Raw genomic sequence first — 24826 nt, 5'->3', positions numbered from 1 at the left:
AGGGGAAGCGCCTCCACCAGCCGCGCTGCGTGTGCCCGGAACCTTTATCGGCACGCCGCAGGGCAAAGGGGGAGGAGGCCGGGCGCACCCTGCGCGCGAGGCGCGCCGGGAGATGTAGTTTATTTATATCTAAATGTAGTTCATTATCACGCGCGGCGCGCTCGGGGATGCCGGGAGTTGAAGTCTGGCGCGCCGCAATGCCTCATAGGAACTGTAGTCTCTCGAAGCCCGGCCGCCGACCTCTCTCCGCGGCCTCTACGCACCCCCGCGAGGGGCGAGAAAAAACAGACAAAAAAAAGAGAACGACCATAAAATGACGCGTTTAAAAAGGGGAAGCAACAGGGGAAGCTGAAACGTCGCCTGCTGCTCCCCCATCCCGCGCTGCGCGGACCGGCTCGGCAGGAGGCGGCGCGCCCGTCTCAAGCCCCGCTCCGCCTCCGCCAATCCCCAGCGGCGGCCCCGCCCTCCGCGCGTCTTCATTGGTTAATTCACCCCGACAGCACCGCCCCCCGCTCCCTCTCCACCAATCAGCGCGCGGTTCCCCGCCTCCCTCGCGCCGCCATTGGCGGTTGGCGCTGTCCGTCAGGCGCGGCGGCGGCGGCGGCGGCGATGCCGGTGCCGGCGGCGGGCGCGGAGCCGCCGCGGCGCGGAGCCGCCGCCCGGCCCGGGCTCGGCGGGGCGGACGGGCAGGGGCCGCGCAGCCCTTGGGCCCCGCAGCGGCCGCCGGGGCGCCGCCCCCCGCCGCGGCCATAGGCGCCCCCCGCGCGCCGCGGGCACGGCGCTCCCGGGATGAAGCGGTGCCGGTCGGACGAGCTGCAGCAGCCCGAGGAGGATCCCGGCGCCGCGGGGGAGTCGCCCGGTCACGGCGTGATGGAGGGCAAGGCCGGCGAGGCGGCGGCGGCGGCCCCCGAGGCGGGCGCTGTCCCGCCACCGCCGCGCTCCAAGCCCCCCGACCTGAAGGTGAGCGGTGGGAGCATCCCGGTGGGACGCGGGAGGATCCCGGAGGCTCGGCGCGGGGGGGTTCCCGGTGGTGGCCGGTGTGGTGAGATCCCAGCGGGGTCACCGGTGCGAGGGACCCCGGGGGTGCCATCATCCCCACCCCCCCCCGGTCCTACAGGTGTGACCTTGGAGAATGCGGGATGGCTCCTGGATAGGCGCGCTCCCGGATTGGGATGCTCCTGGGAACAGGGTGCTCCCGGATGATGGTACTCCCGGGAATAGGGTGCTCCTGGCGTGGGGGTGCTCCCGGCGTGGGGGTGGTCCCTTTACAGAGATTTTTCTGGGATTAGGATGCTCCTGGGATTGGGACGGTTCTTTTGCGGGGATCCTACTGGATGAGGATGCTCCAGAGATGGAGACACTCCTGGGACGGGGACGTTGTTGGAATAGGATGCTCCTGGGATGCGGCTGCTCGTGGGGTCGGGATGGGGATGGTCCTCGAATGAAGCTGGTCCCAGCATGGGGCTGGTCGTGCAGCGGGGATACTCCTGGGATAGGGGTTCTCCTGGGATGAAGAAATCCCAGGCTGGGAACAGGGGTTTGGGGGCTGCCCCCCTGCAGAGGGGCTGCGCAGATCCCGGGAAATCCCTGCCGGGAGCGGGGCGGGGTGGGGGGGAGGCTCCGGGAGGATCCGGGAGGATCCGGTGCTGCGGCACCGGGAAGTGACGGTGTGGAAATGGCCCCGAGGCTGCTCCTGCCGGGCCTCGGGGCTGGGGCCGGTGGATGAGGAGAACAAATCCCGCGGCACCGCAGCGCTGCGGGAGGGACGGAGCCCATCCCGGAGGGGGGGGTCCGGCCTGAAATCAGGCACAGAATTCCCCTGGCTTTGGGAAAGAAGCAGCTCCGACCCCCGGCTGCTCAACAGGGTCCCGCTGGTGCGGTTTTATCCCGCAGGGATGAATTCCCAGCGTGGAACTTCAGGGTGTGCAGGCGTGGGAATGCCGTGGGCAGAGTGGGATCGGCTCAGAGGCTCCCTGTGCTGGGACGGAGGGGATGCTCCCACTCCTTGGTTTCAAAGAGAGCTGGAAAAAGTGGGAAATGTCCCTGCTCAGCCGTGGGATCCAGGATGGAGCCCCTCGCTGCGTGGCCTAGAAGGTGTCACCGGCGCGGTCAAGGTCACGTGGAAGCCGAGAAGCTCGGCCAGGACTGCCAGAAAGGCATCCCTTCCAGAAAGGCAGCCGGGAGATAAAGTCCCTGTTCCCAGAGGAAAACTCGCCTGCTTTGAGCGCCAGGAGCCCCATGGCTGCTGGGGGTCACACGTGGGGCCTTGTCCTCGATGTCCCAGCAGCAGCTCCTGCTCCTGAGGCTGCTTTGGGTTTGCTGGTGAGGGGGACAGCCAGGGCCAGGCACATCCATGGGCTGGGAGGCCCTGGCACAGAATTCCCAGAGAAGCTGTGGCTGCCTGTGGATCCCTGGAAGTGTCCAAGGCCGGGTTGGACGGGGCTTGGAGCAGCCTGGCATGGTGGAAGGTGGGGAAAGGTGTGGAACAAGAAGATCTTTAAGGTCCCTCCCCACCCAAACCATTCCATGATTCTCTGATGCCGTAATTCCGTGATCCATGGGGTTGTGGAGCTCAGGCTCGGTGGCTTGGCACATCCCGGCTTAGCCAAGGTGTTGTTTCCCACCCCTGTCCTTCCTCTGCCCCACCTGGGGCACAGAGGCTCGGAAAGGGCTGGGAATGTGGGGCCGAAGGAGCTGCAGCTTCCCACGGCTGCACCCACCACCCCAAACACTCCAGGGCTGGCACATCCCGCCCGGAGCTGGAGCTCCGCCGGCTCCGCAGCCTCATCCAGCAGCAGCATCCAAGGCCAAACGCCATTGATTTTATCGAGCTGGCTGTGCCACCCTCCCAGTGCTCACCTCTAATGCGTTTGGAGCTCAGCAATTAATTACCTGCACGGAATAAATCCTCAAGCCGGCAGAACACAGGAAGAGCTGGGGCTGGCTGCTGCCCGCACCGGGCACTCTGCCACGGCCACCACGAGCCGGCCACTTCACCCCTGCTGCCACAATGAGGGGCATCTTTAATAAATCAGAGTTTTCTTGCCCCAAACTCCCTCTGGAGCTGCTGGTGGGGTGGGTTCAAGCTGGTGCTTGGTCCCCAAACCCACAGACTCCTGTTGCCGTGAATGGGGAAGGATCAGAGTAAACTCTTCTTCCGTGCCAGCTGAAGATGGATTTGAGGTGGCACCCTGGAAACAACAGCCTGCCTCGTGTCACCTCCGTCCCCGCACTCTGGCAGATCCGTGGCAACTCTGCCTTCCCCAGCCCTGGCTCCAGCTCCTCTGCCGACAGCCAGGGCTCCATTAGGGAAAAAGAGGGGATAAAATAAGCTGTGGCCAGGAGCAGAGCTGGTGTGTGGCAGCTCTGCTCAGGAATCCGTTGGTGGCAGGGATTCCTGTGGGAGGGACGGGATCCGTCCAAAACGCTGCAGGAGGAGACTCCCAGCTCCTCGTGGCTGCCGTCCCACCACGGCTCGCTCCCATCCCACTTCCCCTGAGCCAAGGCTTTTCCCTGGATCTCTGTTTTCCCCAGCAGTCTGATCTGGCCCAGGGCTGGAGGTTGAAGCCTGACCTCAGTCCCCTCTCCCAGTTCACGATTTTGGTCTTCACAGCTCCTGAACCCGAAAGCCGGGAGCAGCAGGAGCCCGGAGGCATTGGCCTAAGCTCTGCCCTGTTCCCAGGGCCTGATCCAAGCCCCACATCCGTGGGCAAAAAACTTCTGCAGGGCTTTGTGCAGCTCAGGGGAGCCTCTCCTGAGGAGGGGGGAGATGAGGGACGAGGGGAGGTCCCACCGCAGGAGCAGCGGGGTTGGGACAGGGGTGGCTGCAGGGGACGGGGTGGAGCTTTAACCTCCCAGTTCCTCCCAGCACATCAATCCCACTCAGCTGGATTATATTTTTGGAGATCCCTTGCTGGGAAGGGATGGATGTGGGGGTGGAGACCTCCGGGTGAGATTCACCATCCCAGCCATGGCAGTGCAGGGAGGATGAGAACTTTCCTTCAGCACGGTCCCTATTCCGAACCCTCGGCGCGTTTCTGTTTAATCCCTGGCACGAAGAGTTCCCAGGCGCATTTTGGCGTGGAAAGGACGCTGCCAAGGTGAGCTGGCTCCCCTGTGGCTCCGGGCTCGAGCTGTTGTCAGAGCTGAGCAGAGCAGAGCGATCTCTGGAGCAGCCACATCCATCATTCCCATAGGGAATCGCACTTCCAAAGCTCCCAGGCTGCTGGAAAGGACCTCAGGTGGTCTCCAGCTGTGCAGCTGCACCTCCCGGATCCGCAGGGGCACAGAGCATCCTTCCAGGCTGGATATTCCCTGGAGTTTGTGCCAGGCACAGCCGAGGGGCGAGATCTGAGGGTGGGATGCTCAGCCTTCCCAGGATCCAAGGATGGGATGGATGCTGGGCCTTCCCTGGATCCGAGGATGGGATGGATGCTGGGCCTTCCCTGGATCCGAGGAAGGGATGCTGGGCCTTCCCAGGCTCTACTCGGTGCATCCCAGCAGGAACAGGCTCGTGGGGGTGTGGCTGCTCCGTGCCTCTGATCCCAGCCCTCCCAGATCCCATCCCGCAGGATTTCCATCCTTGCTTCCCACCAAATCCCGGCTCTCAGCATCCCCGCAGAGGCAGCAGCTGTGGCAGAGGCCGCCCGCTGGTCGTTCCCCCAGGGGCACAGCTGGCACAGCTGGCGGCAGAGATGCCACCTGCAGATGCCAGCTGGGATCTGGAGCTCACAGGGATCTGCACCCCCTGGGCAGGGCCACGCCTGGGCAGGGCATTCCCTGCTACTCCTGAGAGCATTCCCACACCTGGGCAGTGAATTCTGTGTCATTCCTGAGAGCATTCCCACTCCTGAGCCGTGCATCCTGATATTTCCAAGCATTCCCACACCTGGGCAGTGAATTCTGTATCGTTCCTGAGAGCATTCCCACTCCTGGCCAGTGCATCCCCATATTCCCAAGCATTCCCACACCTGGGCAGTGAATTCTGTGTCATTCCTGAGAGCATTCCCACTCCTGAGCCGTGCATCCCGATATTCCCAAGCATTCCCAGCTCCGGGTGCCCAGCATGACTAACGTTTGTCACATGCCGGTGCTCTCGCGCTGTCCCCGGGAGCAGCAGCGCCTGTGGGGGAGTTCTTTCTTTGCCATTTCACAACATCCCCGCGTTTTCAGCGGGAGGAGCGGCAGCTCGGGATGCTCCGAGGGACGGGGCTGAGCCAGGCTGTTTGTCCCCCCTTGGGGACAGCCCTGGCCCTGTCCCCCCGCCTGCCTGGGGGTGCTGGCTGGTGGCCGGACCCTCTTGGTGCTTCCAGAGCAGAATCAGCTGGAGAAGCAGCAGCAGGACCGGGAACCCCACCCAGGATCTGCCAGGATCCTGCTGCTCTTTGGGGGCTGTGGCCTCGCCCCCGTGCCCTAAAATATGGAATGCTGAGGGATGGGATGGGGTGGGAAGGGATGAGGCTTCCCCACGTGTTTGTGTTGTTCTCCGAAGAGCTGCAGAGCCTTGGCTGGAGCCTCTGGGCGGGCCGGGGATGTAAATAATGAATAATTAACAATTAATAATCCTAACCATCGAGCAGGATTTCGCAGCTTGGGGCCGAGCTGGAAGGTCGTGGCAACCAGATCCTCTCCTCGTGTGTCCGTCTGAAAGCCGAGGAGGGGGGTTTGGGTGCGGGGCAGAGCTGGGGAACGTTCGGAGAGGAGCTGGGAGGTCTCAGGCTGGGTGGCAGCAGCAGGAAAAGCACCCTGGAGAGCCTGGCACGGCCAGGTATTGCCAAAGAGTCCCAAACCCTCATCCAAGTGCCAGTTTTCCTGCAAGATATCCCGGGTTGGGCTAAAATGGGATTTTTCCAGCTCTTCTCGGTGCAGTGGGACCTGGAGCAGGGGCTTTGAAGTCCATAAAAACGAGTCCCCAGCACCAAGCAGCAGAGCATGGCTGTGCCAATGAGACAGTCCAAAGAAATAAAGATATTTTTGGATTCCCCTCGGTGTTTCACAGCTGAGCAATTAAGCTGTGTCCATTGCCTTGGTTATTAAGCAATGGCTGTTCCAAAATAGCCTCTGCTCCGAGCCACGAGCGGTTGCGTGCCAGGAAAATGCCTCTGCTTGGGAAGCACAGGAATATCCTGGGAAAACACGAGAAAACAGAGCTTTTGCAGCAGCAAAGGACTCGTTTGTGGCCACCACTCCCAGCCCTTCAATGCAGACCCACTCTGAGCTTGCCAAGCTGTTGATGGAGCAGCAGAGCTGGAATCCCTCCTTGCTTCCCTTCTCTTTCCCGTGCAGGTCCCGTGCCTGCCGAGCCCCTGAAAGCCTCTTTCAGGAAAACTTGGAAAGGGCCTGAGGAGAGTTTGTTGGGAAAGGTGAATTTCTGTTGGGAAAGGTGAATTTCGCTCAGGAGGAGCTGTTGGACCGAGGAGCCTTGAGGGCATCTGGCTCCCACCTCCGAGCTGCTGCTGCCAGGAGGGGGAGAAATCTGCCCTCCTTTCCTGCCAGCTCCGCTTTTAGCTTGTTTTCATCTCCCTCGGGGAAGGGAGTTGGTTGTTTCTTTTCACTTGGACCTTCTGCAGCTCTGGCTGTGCCTCGGAGGGGTCTGCGGTGCCCTCGATGGGAGGAATCTGGGGGTTTGGAGTTATTACCTCTCCAATGCTGCCTCTGTTTCCATAGAGACCCTAAAAATAGAATAAAATTTAAATGGTTATTTCCTCGAGAAGCGAATCGGCACCAGAGATTTGTTATGTATTTCCTAGGAAAAGCCTAAAAGGACGGAGATTTGCGTTGTGAGTGGCTCAGGGAAGGATGAAAGGCTTTGCCTGTGGAGTTTGGGGACACAGGATCCCGTTGCTGATCCCTTGTCAGTGTTCTGGGTGTGGTGAGAATGGTGGATTCAGACTTTGTTTGGGATTTTTGGGAGAAGGAGCCCGTTCTGTGTGGCCATGAGCTCCTCCTCTGTCTGTAGCTCCTGGAGGTCAAGTCTGGAACGTCACAGCTTTCCCAAAATCTGGAGTTTTTCCCAAGTATCTGCTGGGGCTCTGAGGAGCTCCCGGTTCCCGCTGGTTTGGGAGCAGGAATAAACGGGAACAGCATCCCTGGGGACAGTCCCTGCTGCAGGAAAGTGGAGGTGAGGTGGCCCCAGACGTCAGCAGGGTCAGGACTGGCGTCCTCACAGGGTGGTGACTCCAAAAGCGGGTCAGGATTGTGCCTTGTGATCCTCCAGCTCCTGCCAGAGGCTGCTCCAGGAGGGAGAGGATTTTTTTCTTATCCCAAATCGTTGAGTCGCTGCCTGGGAGCCGTGCTGGAGCAGGGATCTGGGCTCTGGGATGCGCTGAGCCCTTCGGAGATGCTGGAAGTTGCTGCCCCTGATCCACCTCACAAAATCTCCCGGGATGTAAATCTGGGTGTTCCAGTGGAACCCTGGCCGGGCTGACCCGGCCGTAATCGGGAGCAGGATCTGTTCCACCATCCATATTCATGACTTGGCCGCTGCCGGATTCCCGGGAGCCTCCCGTGTGTTTCCTGGGAATGTGGGAGCCGGCCCTTGGGAAAGGGAGACCTGGGGGTCCTCAGGGGAGCAGCGTGTCCCCGTGTCCTGCTGGAAACCAGTGGCTGCCCAGTTTGGACTGGATTTGGTGGCACAGGGCCACCAGCTGTGGTTTCACGCCTGGGGGGAGAGGCCAGCCGTGGGCCGTGGAAAATCCCACAGGGAAAAGCCCCTTCCTGGAGCTCATGTCAGAGAGCAGCTGGAACGCCAGCCCGAGCCAGCCCAAACCACCACGCTCTGTGGGGTCATCAAATGGCCACTAACACTTTGTATTTCCAATATTTCCACGAATGTTTCGCATTTCCGAGCACTAATATTTATTATTTCCAACATTCCCACTCATATTTCATACTTCCCATGTAAACATTCCCATCCTACAACAAGTGCTGGCAGCAGAGCTGCAGTTCCCTTCCACGGATCCCTCTGGGCTGCTCCAGGGGGTCCCCAGAGCCCTCTGGAAGCTCTGGAAGCCTCAGAGCTTTGATTCGGGGCTCGCGTGGGCACCGTCGGCGGGGCGCTGCGGGGTAACAGGAGCCCTTCCCTCCCTTCTCCCACAGAAAATCCAGCAGCTCTCCGAGGGCTCCATGTTCGGCCACGGCCTGAAGCACCTTTTCCACAGCCGCCGGCGCTCGCGGGAGCGGGAGCAGCAGAACTCGCAGGACTCGGGGCCGCCGCCCCACGGCGCCTCGGACCACGAGTCCCCGGACGAGAAGGAGCGCTCGCCGGAGATGCACCGCGTGTCCTACGCCGTGTCCCTGCACGACCTCCCGGCCCGGCCCACCGCCTTCAACCGCGTGCTGCAGCAGATCCGCTCGCGGCCGTCCATCAAGCGCGGCACCAGCCTGCACAGCGCAGCCGCCGCGCCAAGAGCGGCTCCCTGGAGCCCCAGAAGGGCAGTCCCCACCTCGGGCGCAAGGCCCCCCAGGACAGCGGCCTGACGGCCATCCTGCATCAGCACCAGGGCAGGCCCAGGTCGTCGTCCACCACGGACACGGCCATCCTGCTGGCCGAGAGCGGGGCTGTCTACCTGCTCACCGAGGACACCGAGGGCCTGGCGGATAAGGTAGGGGTGAGGGGGCGCTGGGGGGGTTTATCCTGGAGGGAAGGAGGGTCTGGGGGGATTTTCTGGCTCTCTGTATTTCCCTGAGGGGCGGTGAAGCCGGGGTGGGGTTGGGCTCTGCTCCCACAGAACGGTGATGGGACAGGAGGATGTCACCTCAATCTGTGCCTCAAGAGGTTTGAGTTGGACATCAGGAGGAATTTCTTCCTCTGAACAGTGATTAGATGCTGAAAGGGCTGCCCAGGGAGGTTTGGAGTGCCCGTCCCTGGAGGTGTCACCTGGACATGGCACTCAGTGCTCAGGGTGGGGGTCGGGCACAGCTTGGACTCTATGATCCCGCAGGGGTTTTCCAACCTCAGGGATCCTGGGATTCTGTGGCTGCACCGGGGTTAGGGGGGCACGAGGACAGAGCAGGGAGCCAGGTTGGGCTGGGTGCAGAGCACCCCAGAATTCCATCGGGATGAGGTTGTCCCTCAGGGCAGTGCTGGTGGCACCGGGCAGTGGTGGCAGCCCCTGGGAACCACTCGTGTCTGGAGCTGCTGGAATTGACGCTTCTCTTGTGGGGAATTGAAGGCAGGGACAGAATTCCCAGAGCGGGATTTGAGGGAGAGAAAAAAGGGCCTGGCACGACTCTGTTCCCGTGGGATGGGGAGGTCCAAAGGCGCCTCCAGGATTCAGCCAGGCAGCTGCGATTTGGTCCCATCCCAAGTGATTTTGAAACCAGGCTGGTGGACAGGATGGTGTTTCCATCTAGTGTTTAGTGCCATTAATTATGCAACAGCCCAATTAGCACTCGCTGAGTTCCAGGGACAGGCAGTGGGAGGTGCTCTGGGAGCCGGGGGGGATTCTCCCTGTTGGCTTCTCTCCTTGGCCTTCAGAGCTCGGGGGGGTTCCACACCCTGAAGCTGCTCCCTGCAGCTCTCAGGGCTATGAGGAACCTTCTTTTTGTGTTTTTACTTCACCCAAAAGTCCCAGCAGGGAATTGGCAAAGCTCGGGATGGGGAGATGACCAGGCAGGCTCCGGCAGGGACGTGGGAATCGTGTCCCAGAGGATAAAAATGTCTCTGTACCAGCAGCTTTCCAAGGAGCTGCCCAGAATCTCCTCTCCCCACTTCGCTGTGAGCAAATCAGGGCACCCCAACCCTTCCCTGGCAGTTCCTGCTCCTCCCCTCTGGAATGTCCCACCCGGATAAAGCCATGCAGTGGCGTCAGGTTGGTCATTTGAGCATCCGAAGCCAAAATTCCTCCCTCGTGGCCTCCTCTGGGGTGTAACCCGTGGCACTGCCTTGCCAGGATCCCAATCCCACTGGGATTATGGCCAAAGCTTCGATCCCGCTGGGGCAGAAGCGTCCAGAGGGAGGAAGAGCAGAGCAGATCCGAGTCTGCTCCCGGAGCAGCACAGAAAGGGGATGAATAATTAACTGCATATGACACAAAGAGTAATAAGAAGAGAGCCAACACCTTTGTGAGGCAGTGGAAAAATGACTTATTTAGAGAAACACGAGCCGTGTGATATTCCCGTGCCGGATTATTTTTCCAGGAGCCCTCAGGAAGCCCTGAGCCTGCTGCCTGCAGCAAACCAGCTCCTTTTCCTCAGGGATGGCTGGGTGGCTCCCAGAGCGGGGGCTTGGCATCATCCCTGCCTTGTCCCCTGGGATCTGGCACCTCCTCCCTGTTTCCCCTCCCTCTGGAAGCCCCACGGGAGCCGTTTCCCCACACCCCCCCCCACACACAAATTTCATGCTGGATTTTCCACCCCTTCCATGAGGAGCAGACGCTGGATGGATCCCTCGTGGGATCGCTCAGCCTCACCAAGTGCTTTTGGGACAGCTGTAGATTATTCTTTATTGCTTTTAATTTTTTTTTTTTTAGTTAATTAATTAAGTTCCTGCAGTTCTTCCTTCTCCTGCACTGGTTCCTCACCCTATGGACCCTGCCAGGGCCTGGCACACAAAAATTCTTCCCCCTTGCACCCCCTAATTGCCCCCAGGAGCAGCCTGTGGTGACAGGGGACAGCCAGAGGGGCTCGAGGGGGTCAGTGGGACCATGAACAGTCTGGGATTTTGGTGCTGGGTGCCAGTTCTGGCTGGGGTTTGTGGTTTACCCCAAAAGCAGCACTGCCAAGGGGTCACCCCCTCCTGGGGTCCCCTTCTTGGGGACCAGCCTTCCTTTTTTTGTGATTTTGTGATTTCCCCCTCCCCAACCTTCCACCCCTCCCCGTGCCCACCTTGTGCGTGCCGAGAGCTGGGGGTGAATTTGGGGTGAGCCGGCCATGCCCTGGCTCCCGCTGGCAGTGGCGACCAAGGGTTTGGGTGCCAGCTCTGTTCCAAGGGCCGTGTGGCCAGAGAGTGCCCGCGGGTTCCAGCAGCCGGGAGCATCCCTGCACCCCAAACACCTTCTCGCTGTCCCCTGTGCCTCACGGAGCTCCTCAGCATCGGGAGCACCCCAAACACCCTCTCGCTGTCCCCTGTGCCTCACAGAGCTCCTCGGCGTCGGGGGCACCCCAAACACCCTCTCTCTCCCCCCTGTGCCTCACGGAGCTCCTCGGCATCAGGAGCATCCCTGCACCCCAAACACCCGCTCGCTCCCCCGTGTGCCACACGGAGCTCCTCGGCGTCGGGAGCACCCCAAACACCCGCACGGAGCACGGCTCTCGTTCGCCCGAAGGCGGCGGCCCGTTTGGGGCGTACCCGCCGCGTCGGGAGCAGCGTGCGGCCGCTGCCGGTGCTCCCCACGGGGCCGTGCTCGCTGCACGTGTGACGGTGGCACCGCTGGGGCCGGCGGAGGCGGCGGCAGGGACGGCGCACGGCGCCGGGAGCGTGCTGGGGAGCTTTCTCCTGATCTCGCTAATCTCCTGCTGGTGACCCGCCAGGCAGAGGCGGGCTCACGGGAATTAGCGGCTGCAGCGGCCGCCGAGGCCCCGGCGCGGGCAGCAGCTGCCGGGGGTGTCCCCGCAGCCGGGGCTCGGTGCGGTGCTGGCGGGGCAGAGCATCCCCGGGGGACCGCGGTCCCCGGCGGCGCGGCCGGAGCTGGAGCGGGGCGGCCGCGGGGTGCTGTGCCTGGTGCTGCCGGGGAGCTGCACGGACTGCGGGGACTGCGGCATGGTGCACGTCCAGGTGAGCCCTGCCTGGGCACCGGGGCCCCGCGGGGGGACGGGCGGCGCGGGGGGAGCGGCGGGGCCGGTGGCCGTTAGAGGGCGGCGTTACCGCAGCGGCGCCGATGTCCGGCTGTCCGGCTGTCCTGCTGTCCTGCTGTCCGGCCGTCCGGCTGTTCGGCTGTCCTGCTGCCCGGCTGTTCGGCTGTCCTGCTGCCCGGCTGTTCGGCTGTCCGGCTGTCCGGCTGTCCTGCTGCCCGGCTGTTCGGCTGTCCTGCTGTCCGGCTGTCCGGCTGTCCGGCTGTTCGGCTGTCCTGCTGTCCGGCTGTCCGGCTGTTCGGCTGTCCTGCTGCCCGGCTGTCCTGCTGCCCGGCTGTCCTGCTGTCCGGCTGTCCTGCTGCCCGGCTGTCCTGCTGTCCGGCTGCCCGGCTGTTCGGCTGTCCGGCTGTCCGGCTGTCCGGCTGTCCTGCTGCCCGGCTGTTCGGCTGTCCGGCTGTCCGGCCGGCTGTCCGTGCGCGCTCCCGGCCGCCCTCTCCCCGCGTCCCCGAGGGGTGGATCCGTCACAAGTGTCACGAGTGCAAGTGCTCGGCTCTGGACCCGCCGAGTGTCCCCCGCGGGCTGCGAGGGGCCGGACCCCGGTTGGGCTCGCTGCCCTCGGTGTCCCTTGGCAAGTGACAGCGCCAGCTGCCACCGCCGGCCGTGTGCCCCCTCCGTGCCCCTCCCCGAGCAGATGCTTCTCCTGTGAGGCACTGGGGGGACAGGGGAGCAGGAGGGGCTTCCTGCCACACCTCAGGGTGGCTCCTGAGCTGTGAGCCACCCCTGTTTATGGGATCACAACCCAAGAGTGCCATTCCCCTGCTCCAGTCTCCTCTCTCCGTGCCCCTGTCCCTGCTCCAGCCCTGCAGGAGAGTGTCCACAGTGTCCTGGGGCTGTGTGGACCTGTCCCTACAGCCCCAGCCCCGCTGTCGTTCTGCCTCAAGGGCATCAGCCCTCGGGACACAGGGCGGGATTCATCCCGCTAAATTTAGATTCCCCCCGGGTCAGCGGCTATATCAGGGCCAGACGGATTACAGGGAGCAGGGAGAAACCCGGAGTCTCTGAGCACCCACCCCGGGGTGGCCGTGGCCCGTGGGGACAGAGGGGTTTGGGGTGGCCGGGAGGCTGCGGGATGGCTCAGGGATGTCAGGGAAAGTTCACGTCCCCTGCTCAGGCCTCTGCTCCCTGCCTGGGGCACGTCCAGCTCGGCCCTGGCTCCCTCCGGCCCTCCTGGCATCCAACCGCCGTCGGTTCCAGGGGGAGGATGTGGTTTCTGCCTCCTCCAGCTCCAGTTACCTGGGCTCGGTCAATAACTGGGACAGGGACAGGGACTCTGGCCCCACATCTAAGCCAGACAGAATTTTCCCAGGCAGGAGTTTTCCCTCGCTTGCTGCCTCAGTTTCCCCAGCTGGAATCCAGAGCCAACTCATCCATGAGTTTGGTGAAGTGTCTTGGATCTCCTCAGGAGGATTTTCTGGCAGATCCTCCCCTCCCACCCGAATTCCCGGCGAGTTCTGCCGTTCAAATCCCAGGGAAGGAGGTGAAACAGGCAAAAGGGAACAGAGGCAGTGGTGTAAAGCTGCCCTCCCTGCACCCCCCAGCCCCCGGGACATCCCTTTGGCACCCAGATCCCAAGGGGGTGATCTGGGGAGCACCAGGGTGAGGAGACCCTACAAGTGCCAGGGGTTTTTTTTGGGAGGGAACTCCTGACCTGGGCTGCAAACGGAATCAGGTGTGAGAGTCCAGGTGAGCTCCCACTTCCCACTTCCCACTTCCCACCTCCGTCTCCCCACGTGTGGCAGGGGAAGGAGTCCGTGAGCCAAGGCTGGGAGCTCGTTCCCCGCAGTCATTCCCGCGCTCCCGCTGGGATGGCGCTTGCGGGAGCGCTTTGGAACGAGCAGATAATAGCTGGAAAGACAAAGACACCCGAGATTGCTGCTTAATTAATTCAGGAGGAGAAGAATATCAGACTCGGGTACTGATTCACCCCTCAGCGAAGAAGACATCGTGTTCCTCAGCCTCGGTGACATATGGCTGTTGATTGCAGCCCACCAGCAGCTCCCGCTCCCGGCAGGCAGCGCCGCGATCCCGGGGGATTTGGGGGTGGATGCCCGGGGTGCCGGGCAGGATTTGGGGCGCAGGGTTTGTGTCCACGCCGTGATCCCTCCAGGCCATCCCTGCTGCTCTGGGCTGGGAGCGGGATTTGGCTCCAGAGTCCGGATGAGGGTCCTGTTTGTGAGTCCTCACCTTGCTGAGGCTGCGGCTCGGCCTCTCCCCGCTTCCGCCTCAAATCCTCCGTGCAGAAGCTCCCAAAAATCCCCCCCGGTTGCACAAACCCTGCTGGAGGTGCTGGGTGGGTTCAGAGCTGTGTCACCCAGTGAGTGCTGGAGCTCCCGGGGTTACTCCCTCCGGCAAAAACAACAGCGGGAATTCTCCCAAATATTCTCCAAGCACAGGCAGGGCCCTGAATGGCTTCACCCACAATGGGGGGGCACCGAATTGTCCCTTCAGAGGCATCCCTTGCTGTGACCTGTGAGCCCAGGGCACAAGGGACGGTGCCCAGCTTGGAGGATGTGGTGTGAAATTAGGAAATGCCGGGTTTGGCATGGCGTGGATGGGCACGGAGGCACAGGAACTTCCCAAGGGAGAATCCCGGGATCTTTCCAGCTGTACAACCACTCTCCACCGACTGCCCTGAGCCCTGTGGGATGGTGGCACCGTCCCAGCACCAACGGGGAGCAGGAACGGCTGTTTGTGTTTGTTCCCTTTGGGAAGCAGCCGGGCCCGCAGCGCTGGCGGTGCTGTTTGTTCTCCCGGCACAGTCGGAGGATTGGGATCGGCCCCGTGGCTCCCAACCTGTTCCCACTCCCCTGGGCTCCCCCCCAGCCTGTGCTTCTCGTTCTTGGCTGCGAATCCTTTGTCCCTCGGGCTCCTCGGCCATGACAGAGGGAGAGGATCCGGCTGCTTCCCGCAGCTCCGGCCCCGCAGGAGCGACCCTCCTGAGTCCTGCCCCGGGAAAAGGATTCTGCTCTTAAATTCTCTGCTGGGCATCTCTGTGAGTGTTCTCCCCCTCTGCTCCCCTTTCCAGATTCCAGATTTCCAGATGTGGGATAAGGGGTGAGGAGCAGGGCGGTACCTGTGGGAGGAGGCCAAGAAGCTGCTTGCTCCAGACGCCAAATCCACTCGGGAATGGGATGCTAAGGAGCGCTGGATTTGGCAGATCTTCACCTCCATCAGCATCCCAACAATCCAGATGCAGTTTTCCCAGCCCATTCAAGGAGGGTTTTCCTGCTGGTTTTAATTCCCACTTCTCTGTGCCAAGCCCAGCCCCAGGGAAAGCAAAGCCCAAGCCCCAGGTCTGCCCTGTGCTCGTGTGGCAGCACAAGGGGACCCATCTGGGGCTCAGCCCAGGACTTGGTAGCTGGATCCTGCACTGCCCAGCACCAGCACGCACCAAATCTGCCGGGATTCTGTGGAAAATCCAGGGATTTCCTTCGCATGGGAGCTGGCATTTGTTTGTTTGTTTATTTATTTATTTATAAATTTGCCTTGTACAGTCAGGCCTGAAAAACAGCTGCGGGGGGTAAGGATGCTGGGGAGTCTGACACCAACCTCTGGGGTAATTCCCTTGCAGAATTCCCATTTTTCCCATGCTGGGAAGGGTTTTGCATCCTGTGGAAGGGAGTCTGTGCCCTTGGCAGGGGAGATGCTGCCCCGCTGCTCCACCTCGCTGGGCTGGGGAGATAACCAGCGACGTTCTTTGTTGTTTGCAGTGATTTGTTGGCCTTCCCCTCGTGCTGGGGAGCTGGGAGCAGGTGTTTTCCTGGGAATCCAGCACCCAAGGTCCCCAATAAGGCACAGAAATGCTCTCCAGGGCTCGTTGCAGCATTCTGCCTGCACAGGCTCTTCCTGAGCATCCCTGCCTTTATCAAGTCCTCACTCCATCAGCCTCCTCTGGGAAATTCCTGCTCCTCCCTCCTTCCCCAAGGCCAGGGACAGGCCAGGCAGGGTTTGTGGGGGCCTCTGAGCTGGCAGGGGGTGTGGGGGACATCACAGTTCCCCCTAGGATGAGCGAACCGCTCACTTCCCAGCCCCTGGCAGCCCCAAAAACCACGGCGGGAAGCAGATGGGCTGCAGGGCCGGCCCCGGCACCTTCAAGAGGGAAATGGAAAGCAGGAAGGGTGCTTTCCACAGTGTCCTGTGCAGCTGGGTCATTTTCCTGCCCTGCTGAGACAGCAGAAGAGCGATGGGAAGTGACCTCTGCCTCCTGTGCTAAAAGGAGAAGTGATGATGCTATGGCAGACACCAAAGCCACGCTGAGCGGCCCCGGTCATCTGCCCCGAGTCATGCCAGAGGCATCCACGGCCCGGGGCTTGGCCGGGCAGCTCAATCCACCCCCTGGGATCAGAGGGATGGGCCAGGAGCAGCGCCTGCCCACCAGAGAGCCGAGGAGCCCTGGCTGCTCCCGGGGGCAGCGCTGCGGTGTCACCGCCCGGCCCCCGCGGCTCCGTGTGGCACCGGCAGGGAGCTCTGCCCCGTCCTCACCCTGCCCTGGCACGGCTGAGCACCGCATGGTAGGCACGGCTGGGCTCCGGGCTGAGTTTACCAGGGAATCTTGTGTTTCCCGGTGCCCGTGGGGATGGACGGGATCGGGGCCGCGGGAGCTGGGGCTGGAAGGGGATGAGGATTTTGGTGCCTGGCAGCTTCACATCGAGCATTGGGCCACGCCAGGCTGCTCCAGCTCTGCCTTCTGCCCGTCCTGTGGGGAGGGCACGCCGGGCACAGGCACCAGCGCTGCCGCGGAGGGCCTGGCAGTGCTGGGGGGCTGAAGGCAGCACAGCTCGGGGTGCACCCAAAGTGCCAGGCTGCACTGCCAGGGCACGGATGGGTGCAGGGACAGCCCGGCAGGCGATGGCAGCGCCAGGCTGAGCGGGGCCCGGCTGTGGGAGCAGCACAGGCGTCCCCATTAACCATGGATCTGGGTCACGGGCAGCTCCTGGGTCCGGCTTGCACCATTCAAAGGGCGCCTGCAAACGCTTCCTAAGCTGCTGTTGGGGTTTTTTTGAGGAATAACTAAAGCAGAGAGCGGCGAAGGAGCCGGGCTCAGCCAGGCCGCTGTCCTTGGCCACAGTGGGTTTGAGGTTTCAGACACGCTGAGGACTTTGCTGTGGCTCAGCACAAGCTCTGCACTTCCATTCTGCTTCCCCGAATTGCTCAGACCCACCAGCCCTGCTCGGTGCAGCCCCACAGGTCTGGGCTGAGTCAAACACTCAGCTCAGGTCCCCTTCTTGGTGCCTCCCCAGCTCCTCTGGCCTGGCAGAAACGCAGCCGAGCCTGCTCGGGGCCATCCCTCCTTGCTTTCCATCTGTCCTGTTTAACGTCTCCGGAGCCGCTGTGAATCTCCACACCGCTGTCTGGGCAGTGGCTGGATGTGTTTTCTGTGCCGGCTCTGTGGCACAATGGGGTCAGTGCAGCCTTTCCCTTCCCACTCTCGTGGGGTGACAGGGACAGATCCAGGTCCGGGTCCAGGACACCTCCTGGTGCTGGCACGAGTGGCCAATTCCCGGCTTTTTAACTCCCTCAGGCTGCCCAGCTCCTTGCTCGATGATTGGATTTTTTCCCCCGGCTGTTTTCCACTCGCGTTTTTCCTTTCTGGATGCCTCCCCCTGCCTCTCCCAGGCTTTTCTGTCCCTCTCTGTGTCACAGCAGATGACACCAGCCCGTGCCGACCTCCTGCGTCAGGGCACAGGCAGCGTATGGGGCTGGAGGCGTGTGAATATCCCGGCACGGGGACGAGGGGGGTTTTGCGTTACAGCCCTGAAAGCTGCGCTCGCTGCGAGCTGTAAACAGCTCGGGCAGATTTCCTGAGTCGGCAATCCCGCCGGAGCCAGCGCCTCCGTCCCTGCGCGCCGGGAACGCGCCGGGAGCGCTCCGGGAACGCTCCGGGAACGCTCCGGGAACGCTCCGGGAACGCGGGGCCAGCCCTGACGGGGTCTGCAGGAAGCTTCTACTCCTCCTCCCTCCCTACTGCTCCCCCAAACTTCGCTGCCATCCGCTGCTGCCTTTCCCAGCCGGGAATCCTGCCATGGCAGCCGGCACTGCCCGGGCAGCGCTGCCAGCCTTGGGGACACCGCAGGGACACGGCCAGGCAGCCCACGCCAACTAACCCTGGGGCACCCCAGCCCTGCCCGCCATGGAGGTAGGTCCTGGCAGCTTTTGGGGTTCGGATGAGATGCTGGGGAGGATGGTGATGGGTAGAGAGACCCACGGGGGAATTTTCGGTACCTCCGTTCCTCGGGGAATGAAACCAGGACTGAAACCCCCCCAGCGCCGCCCGTGCTCGGTGGGAAACTCCAGTGCAGCTGGAAGCCTGAACGTTAATCCCTGCGTTATGTAAGGAAAATTATTGTCAGGCTGGGAATGAGGAGGGAGCTGCTGCCAGCCCGCTGTGCCCAGCCAGGGGTGGCACAGAGGGGGACACGGCGCTGCCGGCCCCGGGCGGTGCCGCGGGCTCGGAAGGAGGGTGGGAAGTGTGAGTCAGGGCTCCTGCTGCTATTTTCAACACCTGAGGTGGGTCTGGTGGGAATAACAGCTCGGCTCGGCTCGGCACAGGGCTGGGAGCCTGTGTGGGGACGGGGACAGGACGCTCGGGGTGTCCCCGGTAACGCCGGGCGGTCCCCGGCTCAGAGGATGCTGTGCTGGAAAAGTGCTCTGAGGAACAGGGGCCACATGAAATAACTGCCCCAAAATCCCCCTCCCCACGTCCCCCACACACCTGCGTTTCTGTGCTGGCCGTGGCCTCTCCCCGGTGGCCACCAAGTGCCTCGGGCACGGTGACACTTGTGCTGCGGAGCTGAGAGATCAGGGCAGCAGCTCCCTGGATCTGCCCTGGATTTGGCATCTCTCGACAGCTCGGTGGCACCCGTTGTTGTTTTTTCCATGCTGGAAGGTGCCCGTGGTCCTTCCCACGGCTGTTTTGTCCCTGTGATGGATTCCAGCCAGGAATCACGGTGGCACTTTGTAGGGCGAGTCCTCGCTCGGGGCGGATGCGGCCACGGCTCATCCACGGCGCTTCCCAGTGGGCTGCAGGGCATGGAAAACAGAGCAGTTCCGGGGGTGATGTCAGCGCCTCCAGAGCTTTGCTCTGAACTTTGCAATAATTGTGCAATTTCTGAAGAACGGGGTTAAATCCAGGCGTGGATGTGCTGGGACAGCCACGGCCCCGAGCTGCTCACCTGCCACCTGGGCTCGGTTCCATCCGAGCTGCAGCACCAAGGAACCCAGCATTGCATAATTGTGCCCGGCTGCAGCCCTCTAAGTGCCGTTTGCTCAGCTCATTAGCTCGAGCCTTTTGCCTGTCTCAGCTCTCCTGGGCTCAGCTCTGTTGATAAGAATAATTTCCCTGCCCGTGTCCTGCATTCCTCCCGCATCCCACATCAGCCCCGGCTCTGCCCTTCCCGGCCTGCCTTGGAAAACAAGCGCTGGGAAACATCATTTTCATCGGGCTGTGCCTTCCAGAGGGTTTGCTGCATGTAGGGAAAGTGTGGCTTTCCGTAATCCCCCCGTTAAATCCCCTGCGCAGTCATTTGGGCTGGCTGGGATTTAGCAGGCAGGGCCCGTTAATGCCGCAGGGATCCACATCCAGGCTTTTTTGGGGGGGTTGTTTTCAAAGCCATAACCTGATGTGCCTTTCCCCCGTGTGGCAGAGAGCCGGGGGCAGGATTTGAGCCCAGCGCTGGGTCCCTGCTCTTCCCTACCCATCCTGCCCTCCCAGATGCAATCCTGTGGATAAATCGTGGAATTATGGAGCAGTTTGGGTTAGGAGGGGCCTTAAAACCCATCCAGTGCCACCCCTGCCATGGGCAGGGACACCTTCCACCATCCCAGGCTGCTCCAACCCGGCCTTGGATGCTTCCAGGGATGGAGCAGCCACGGATTCTCTGGGAATTCCAGCCCAGCCCCTCCCCACCCTCTCAGGGAGGAATTCCTTCCCAATATCCCATCTAAACCCCCCATTTCCCAATGCCAAAGATTGGCTTTACAGAGGGCACCTCCCTCTTTGGAAACAGGGCTTGAGCAACCTTTCCCCTCCCCTCCCCAGTGGGTGTTTCCCATTTCAGCCTCTCCAGAGCTGCCTTTTCCTTTGCCACGGTCACTTTTTCCCTTCTCTGCCCAGAGAATTGCACAAAATCTGGGCAAAAAATCTGTTTCCTGCCGTTCCTAATTTCTGCCTCTCGATAAGAAACCAAAACAAAACCCTCCGTGGAGGGCCCAGCCTAAAAATAGCCTGGGAGTGAGGTCTGAAAACCGCAAGTTTGTTATGACTTGGATTTTGTTTTTAAAAAATTGCCACTCCAGCCTGAGCCCGTCCAGCTGGGATCGGCCTTTTCCTCTCACCCTCCAGCCCTTGCTCCATCACCGCTGCAGCGAGGAGAGAGGAAAAGCCTTGGGGAGCAGCTTGGGGGAAGCTGAGCTGAAATCCCAACGCCCCCAGACTCCCAGCAGGACACAAACAACAGGGAAAGGAGGAGAGGGAAGGGAACAGCAGGGCCCTGGCTTTTCCAAGCCCCTGCTCCAGACGGGAGCGTTTCCAAGCAGCATCTCGAGAGAACATTCCTCCCCTCCTGCAGCCGGCGTTTCCTGGTGATAACGCACTCCCAACGTGATCCCGAAGCATTATCCCTATTAAAGGGTCATTCGGGGAAAGTGGGATGGAAATGAGAAATTATCCAGATCTGCCAAGGGTATTTAACTTTCAAGCAGCTCTTAATTAGAAGCCAGGAGCCATTTACACAACCAGGGGGGGATTTTGCATAAGAATCTGCATTTAAAACCCAGCAACTGGGAGGATTTAGGGGATTTTTTTTTGGTTGTTTTTCGTTTTTCCCAACTGGGCAAGCAGCATGTCCAGGATGGGGACCACAAGGCAGGGCCTGGCTTGCCATCCAGGCTCTGCAAATGTGGCTTCAGGAGAGTGATTTCCTCTCCCAAAGCTCCAGTTTTGCCATCTGTGAAATGGAATTTTGGCGTTTGTCCAGATTTCCTGCGGTGGCAGCTGGTGTTTGCAACAGGAGCTGGGCACTGCCAGGTGAGGGAGCTCGGAAAAGCAGAGGAGTCCCTGCAGCTGCAGCGCTGGGAGCAGGAGCTGTTCCCCAGTGCCCCACAAATTGGGGTGAGGGCAGTTTCTCTTGGGCTGGACAACTTTGGGGTGCATCCAGGCTAAAAGCAGGACCGAAATACCTCTGGGTTGCTCGATCCTCGTGCTCTGCGCTGGTCTGAGGGGAGATTTGGTGATGATTCCTGGTTTTCCTCACCCCTTTTCCCTGGGAGTGGCTGGCTGGAGCTGGCGGGCTGGCTGGAGAAATCCCAGTTCCCATCTCTGCAGAAGGCGAGGGTGGAAAGGCAGAGTCAGTGGCTGCTCCTTGCCGAAACCCACTGGGAAAATCCAGCCCTGAACTGGCTGCTGTGCTCTTTCACTGCTGTATTCCTGGGATTCCAGCAGCGGTGCCGTGGCTGGGAAATCTCCAACCAACTGGAAAACTCCCCAGCTTCTCTGGTTAATTATTCCCCTGCCCAGTTCTCGCCTCTCCCTCCACATCCCAAGCCCGGTTCCCTCCTGGGGTTTTTCCTCCCTCCCCTGAGCATCCCCCTCCTTTTTCTTCTCCTCCAGCTGGACAAGGGCGACGTGACCACCCTGAACCTGCCCTCGGGCGCCGGGCACGGCGACGCCGACGGCCCCGTGTGCCTGGACGTGCCCGATGGCACCCCCGACCCTCACCGCACCAAAGCCGCCATCGAGCACCTGCACCAGAAGATCCTCAAGATCACGGAGCAGATCAAGATCGAGCAGGAGGCGCGGGATGACAACGTGGCCGAGTACCTGAAGCTGGCCAACAACGCCGACAAGCAGCAGGCGTCGCGCATCAAGCAGGTGTTCGAGAAGAAGAACCAGAAGTCGGCGCAGACCATCGCGCAGCTGCACAAGAAGTTGGAGCACTACCACAAGAAGCTGAAGGAGATCGAGCAGAACGGCCCCTCCCGCCAGCCCAAGGATGTTTTCCGGGACATGCACCAAGGGCTGAAGGATGTGGGCGCCAACGTCCGCTCCAGCATCAGCGGCTTCAGCGGGGGCGTGGTGGAAGGGGTCAAGGGGGGGCTCTCGGGGCTGTCCCAGGCCACCCACACGGCCGTGGTGTCCAAGCCGCGGGAGTTCGCCAGCCTGATCCGCAACAAGTTCGGCAGCGCCGACAACATCGCCCACCTGAAGGACACGCTGGACGACGGGCACCCCGAGGAGGCCTCCCGGGCGCTGAGCGGCAGTGCCACCCTGGTGTCCAGCCCCAAGTACGGCAGCGATGACGAGTGCTCCAGTGCCACCTCGGGCTCCGCTGGTGGCAGCAACTCAGGGGCGGGGCCCGGCGGCTTGGGGGGCCCCAAGTCCAACACGCTGGACAGCCACCACAACAACTTCGACACCATCCTGGAGGAGCTGCGGGAGATCAAGGACAGCCAGTCCCACCTGGAGGACTCCATGGAGGACCTCAAGGCCCAGCTGCAGCGGGATTACACCTACATGACCCAGTGCTTGCAGGAGGAGCGCTACAGGTAGGGACGGGCGGCTGCCAGGGGTGGTGTCACCCGGGGTGGCTCTGTGGGCACCACAAGCCGCTCTCCTGGGCTCATCCAGCCAAGAGACACGGGGAGCTGCAGCCCTCCTCACTGCCAGACCTCCGTGGAGGACCTTGAGATGTTTTCCCACAACCAGGGGAGGGTCGGAGGGGCTGGGTGGTGTCCCCAGTGCCGGGGGGGTGTCGGGGAGATGTCCCAGCCCAGCTGCCCTGCGCAGGTACGAGCGCCTGGAGGAGCAGCTGAACGACCTCACGGAGCTGCACCAGAACGAGATGACCAACCTGAAGCAGGAGCTGGCCAGCATGGAGGAGAAGGTGGCCTACCAGTCCTACGAGAGGGCACGGGACATCCAGGTAGGGCTGTGGGAAAGCTCAGCCACCCTCTGCTCCCTCCAGCCACGGGGTGAGGGAGAGACCCTGGGCTGGGAAGGAGGGTGGGGGAATGGGATTCCTTCTCCCAGCAGCCTCCAGGTGAGGTTGTCCCTGCGGTGCTGTCACAGCAAGGAGCAGGTCACTAAACCTTGTCCCCAAAACCAGGCAATCCCAGACTGGTTTGGGTTGGAGGGACCTTAAATCCCACCCAGTGCCACCCCCTGCCATGGGCAGGGACACCTTCCACTATCCCAGGCTGCTCTAAGCCCCATCCAACCCGGCCTTGGACACTTCCAGGGATCCAGGGACAGCCACAGCTTCTCTGAGAATTCCATCCCAGCCCCTCCCCACCCTCACAGGGAGGGATTTCATCCCAAAATCCCATCTGCCACTGGGAACCCATTCCCCCTTGTCCTGTCACTCCCATGCCCCTGTACACAGCGACTCCCTGCCCTCCTGCTGTGCTCCAGCTGGGTGACCACATCACGGGGCTGTGACAAGCCACTTGTGGGCCAGCACAGTCCCGCAGCACCCAGCCCTTCCCCAGCCCAGCAGCGAGCCCCGGGGTCGCCGGGGAGGCACCGAACCCCTCCGGGGACACCCCTGGATGCGCTGCCACCGCTGTCCCCCGGCAGGAGGCCGTGGAGTCGTGCCTGACGCGGGTGACCAAGCTGGAGCTGCAGCAGCAGCAGCAGCAGGTGGTGCAGCTGGAGGGGGTGGAGAACGCCAACGCCCGGGCGCTGCTGGGCAAGTTCATCAACGTCATCCTGGCCCTCATGGCCGTGCTGCTCGTCTTCGTCTCCACCATCGCCAACTTCATCACGCCGCTCATGAAGACCCGCATGCGCATCCTCAGCACCGCCCTGCTCGTCCTCTTCCTCTTCTTCCTCTGGAAGCACTGGGACTCCATCAGCTACTTCCTGGAGCACGTCCTGCTCCCCAGCTGATCCGCAGATCTGGGAGGTTTTCGTTTCCCGACGAGGAGAGGGACAGGGGGATGAGGGTCCAAAGCCTTCTCCGCACGCTCGGTTCGGCTGCTTTCCCAGCCCTCCACAGCTGTCACCTGGATCTGGGATCCATCGGCCCTCGGGGATGTTTGGGAAGGGTGGGATGGGGAGCGAGGAGGAGTTTTGGAATGCACCGGTGATTTCTGGGTTTTTATGAGGGGTTTTGGGTGGTTTTTTAAAGGTCAGCCTGAAGTCCCTGGGAAGGAGATCTTCTCCAGGGGTCTTCAGTTGGTGGGAAGGATTGAGCTGGACCAAACCTGGCTCTGCAAGAACTCCCAGTAGGGAGAGGAGAGGAGAGGAGACGAGTTCATTGGGGCAGGATTTTCCCTTTCGGCCTGGACAACCAAGGTGGCAAAAAGTCCTGGGACGGAGCGAAAGCGAAGCAGGTGGAGATGGAGGCCGCGGGTCCGGGGCAAACACAGCAGGACACACACGTCCCACCAGCCTCTGCCACACCCAGCACAGCCCAGCCAGGACACAGCGGGGCTGTGACACCGCCCCGGTGTCCCCACGGGGGGCTGGGCACACCCAGGGCACTCAGCACGGGCACGGGCACCACCCCCCGCGCTGGCTCCATTTCTTGACTTCCCAACTCTTTGGCTTTAGTTGATCCGATCTCTTCAGGGACACCAGGACTCTTCCAGCCTCTGCCCCGTGTCGTGTGCGTGTGCGTGGTTTTTAATTTAACTCCAGACTCTTGTTTCCATTTGTGAATCAAAGCTGGTGGGGCAGGGGGAGGAGGGGGAGCGGCTGCCCCCAGCCCCCCCAGCCCCACCCCGGAGCACAGCATGCTGTCTCGGGTGGTTCTTAAATTATTTCATACCTATATATTTATGTAATATATCTATACACACACACATATATAAATATATATATAAAATACCTGCACAGCCAGGGCCTCCTCTGCTGCGAACGGGAGCTGCTCCACTCGCTCTGAGGCCCTGAACCGCTTGGCCTCAGGTGAGAATTTGGCCCTAAACCTTTGCCGTGGTGATTCCCAGGGCTGGCACAGGGTGTTTGGGAGGGTTGGGGGTCCCTCTGCCGCCTCCTCTGTGCTCCCAGGGCCAAGCCAAGCCCTCCTGTGACCCC

The 24826-nt window shown here is 61.7% G+C and overlaps 2 protein-coding genes across 3 annotated transcripts; one reads left to right on the top strand and one right to left on the bottom strand.

Moving 5' to 3' along the window:
• Positions 1–772: 772 nt before the first annotated feature.
• TMCC2 (transmembrane and coiled-coil domain family 2) lies at positions 773–24619 on the top strand. Its single transcript, XM_039565091.1, is given in 6 exon segments — positions 773–960; positions 8098–8389; positions 8392–8603; positions 21401–22335; positions 22577–22712; positions 23366–24619. Coding segments are annotated over 6 exon segments (2058 nt in total). The 5' UTR covers positions 773–789; the 3' UTR covers positions 23678–24619.
• LOC120411264 lies at positions 12150–21151 on the bottom strand. 2 transcript variants are annotated; one of them, XM_039565096.1, is made up of 2 exons: positions 20971–21151; positions 12150–18813 (listed from the first exon to the last, which is right to left on the bottom strand). In XM_039565096.1, exon 2 carries the CDS (start codon positions 15001–15003, stop codon positions 14101–14103), a length of 903 nt encoding a protein of 300 aa, XP_039421030.1. In that variant the 5' UTR covers positions 15004–18813; positions 20971–21151; the 3' UTR covers positions 12150–14100. The 2 variants fall into 2 exon arrangements, with proteins under 2 accessions (XP_039421030.1, XP_039421029.1); XM_039565095.1 differs by lacking the exon at positions 20971–21151 and adding an exon at positions 18966–19359.
• Positions 24620–24826: the final 207 nt, after the last annotated feature.

This window comes from Corvus cornix, chromosome 26 (assembly GCF_000738735.6).
Source record: "Corvus cornix cornix isolate S_Up_H32 chromosome 26, ASM73873v5, whole genome shotgun sequence".
NCBI classification, from domain to species: Eukaryota; Metazoa; Chordata; class Aves; order Passeriformes; family Corvidae; genus Corvus; species Corvus cornix.
This window is presented reverse-complemented; position numbering and strand designations above follow the sequence as displayed.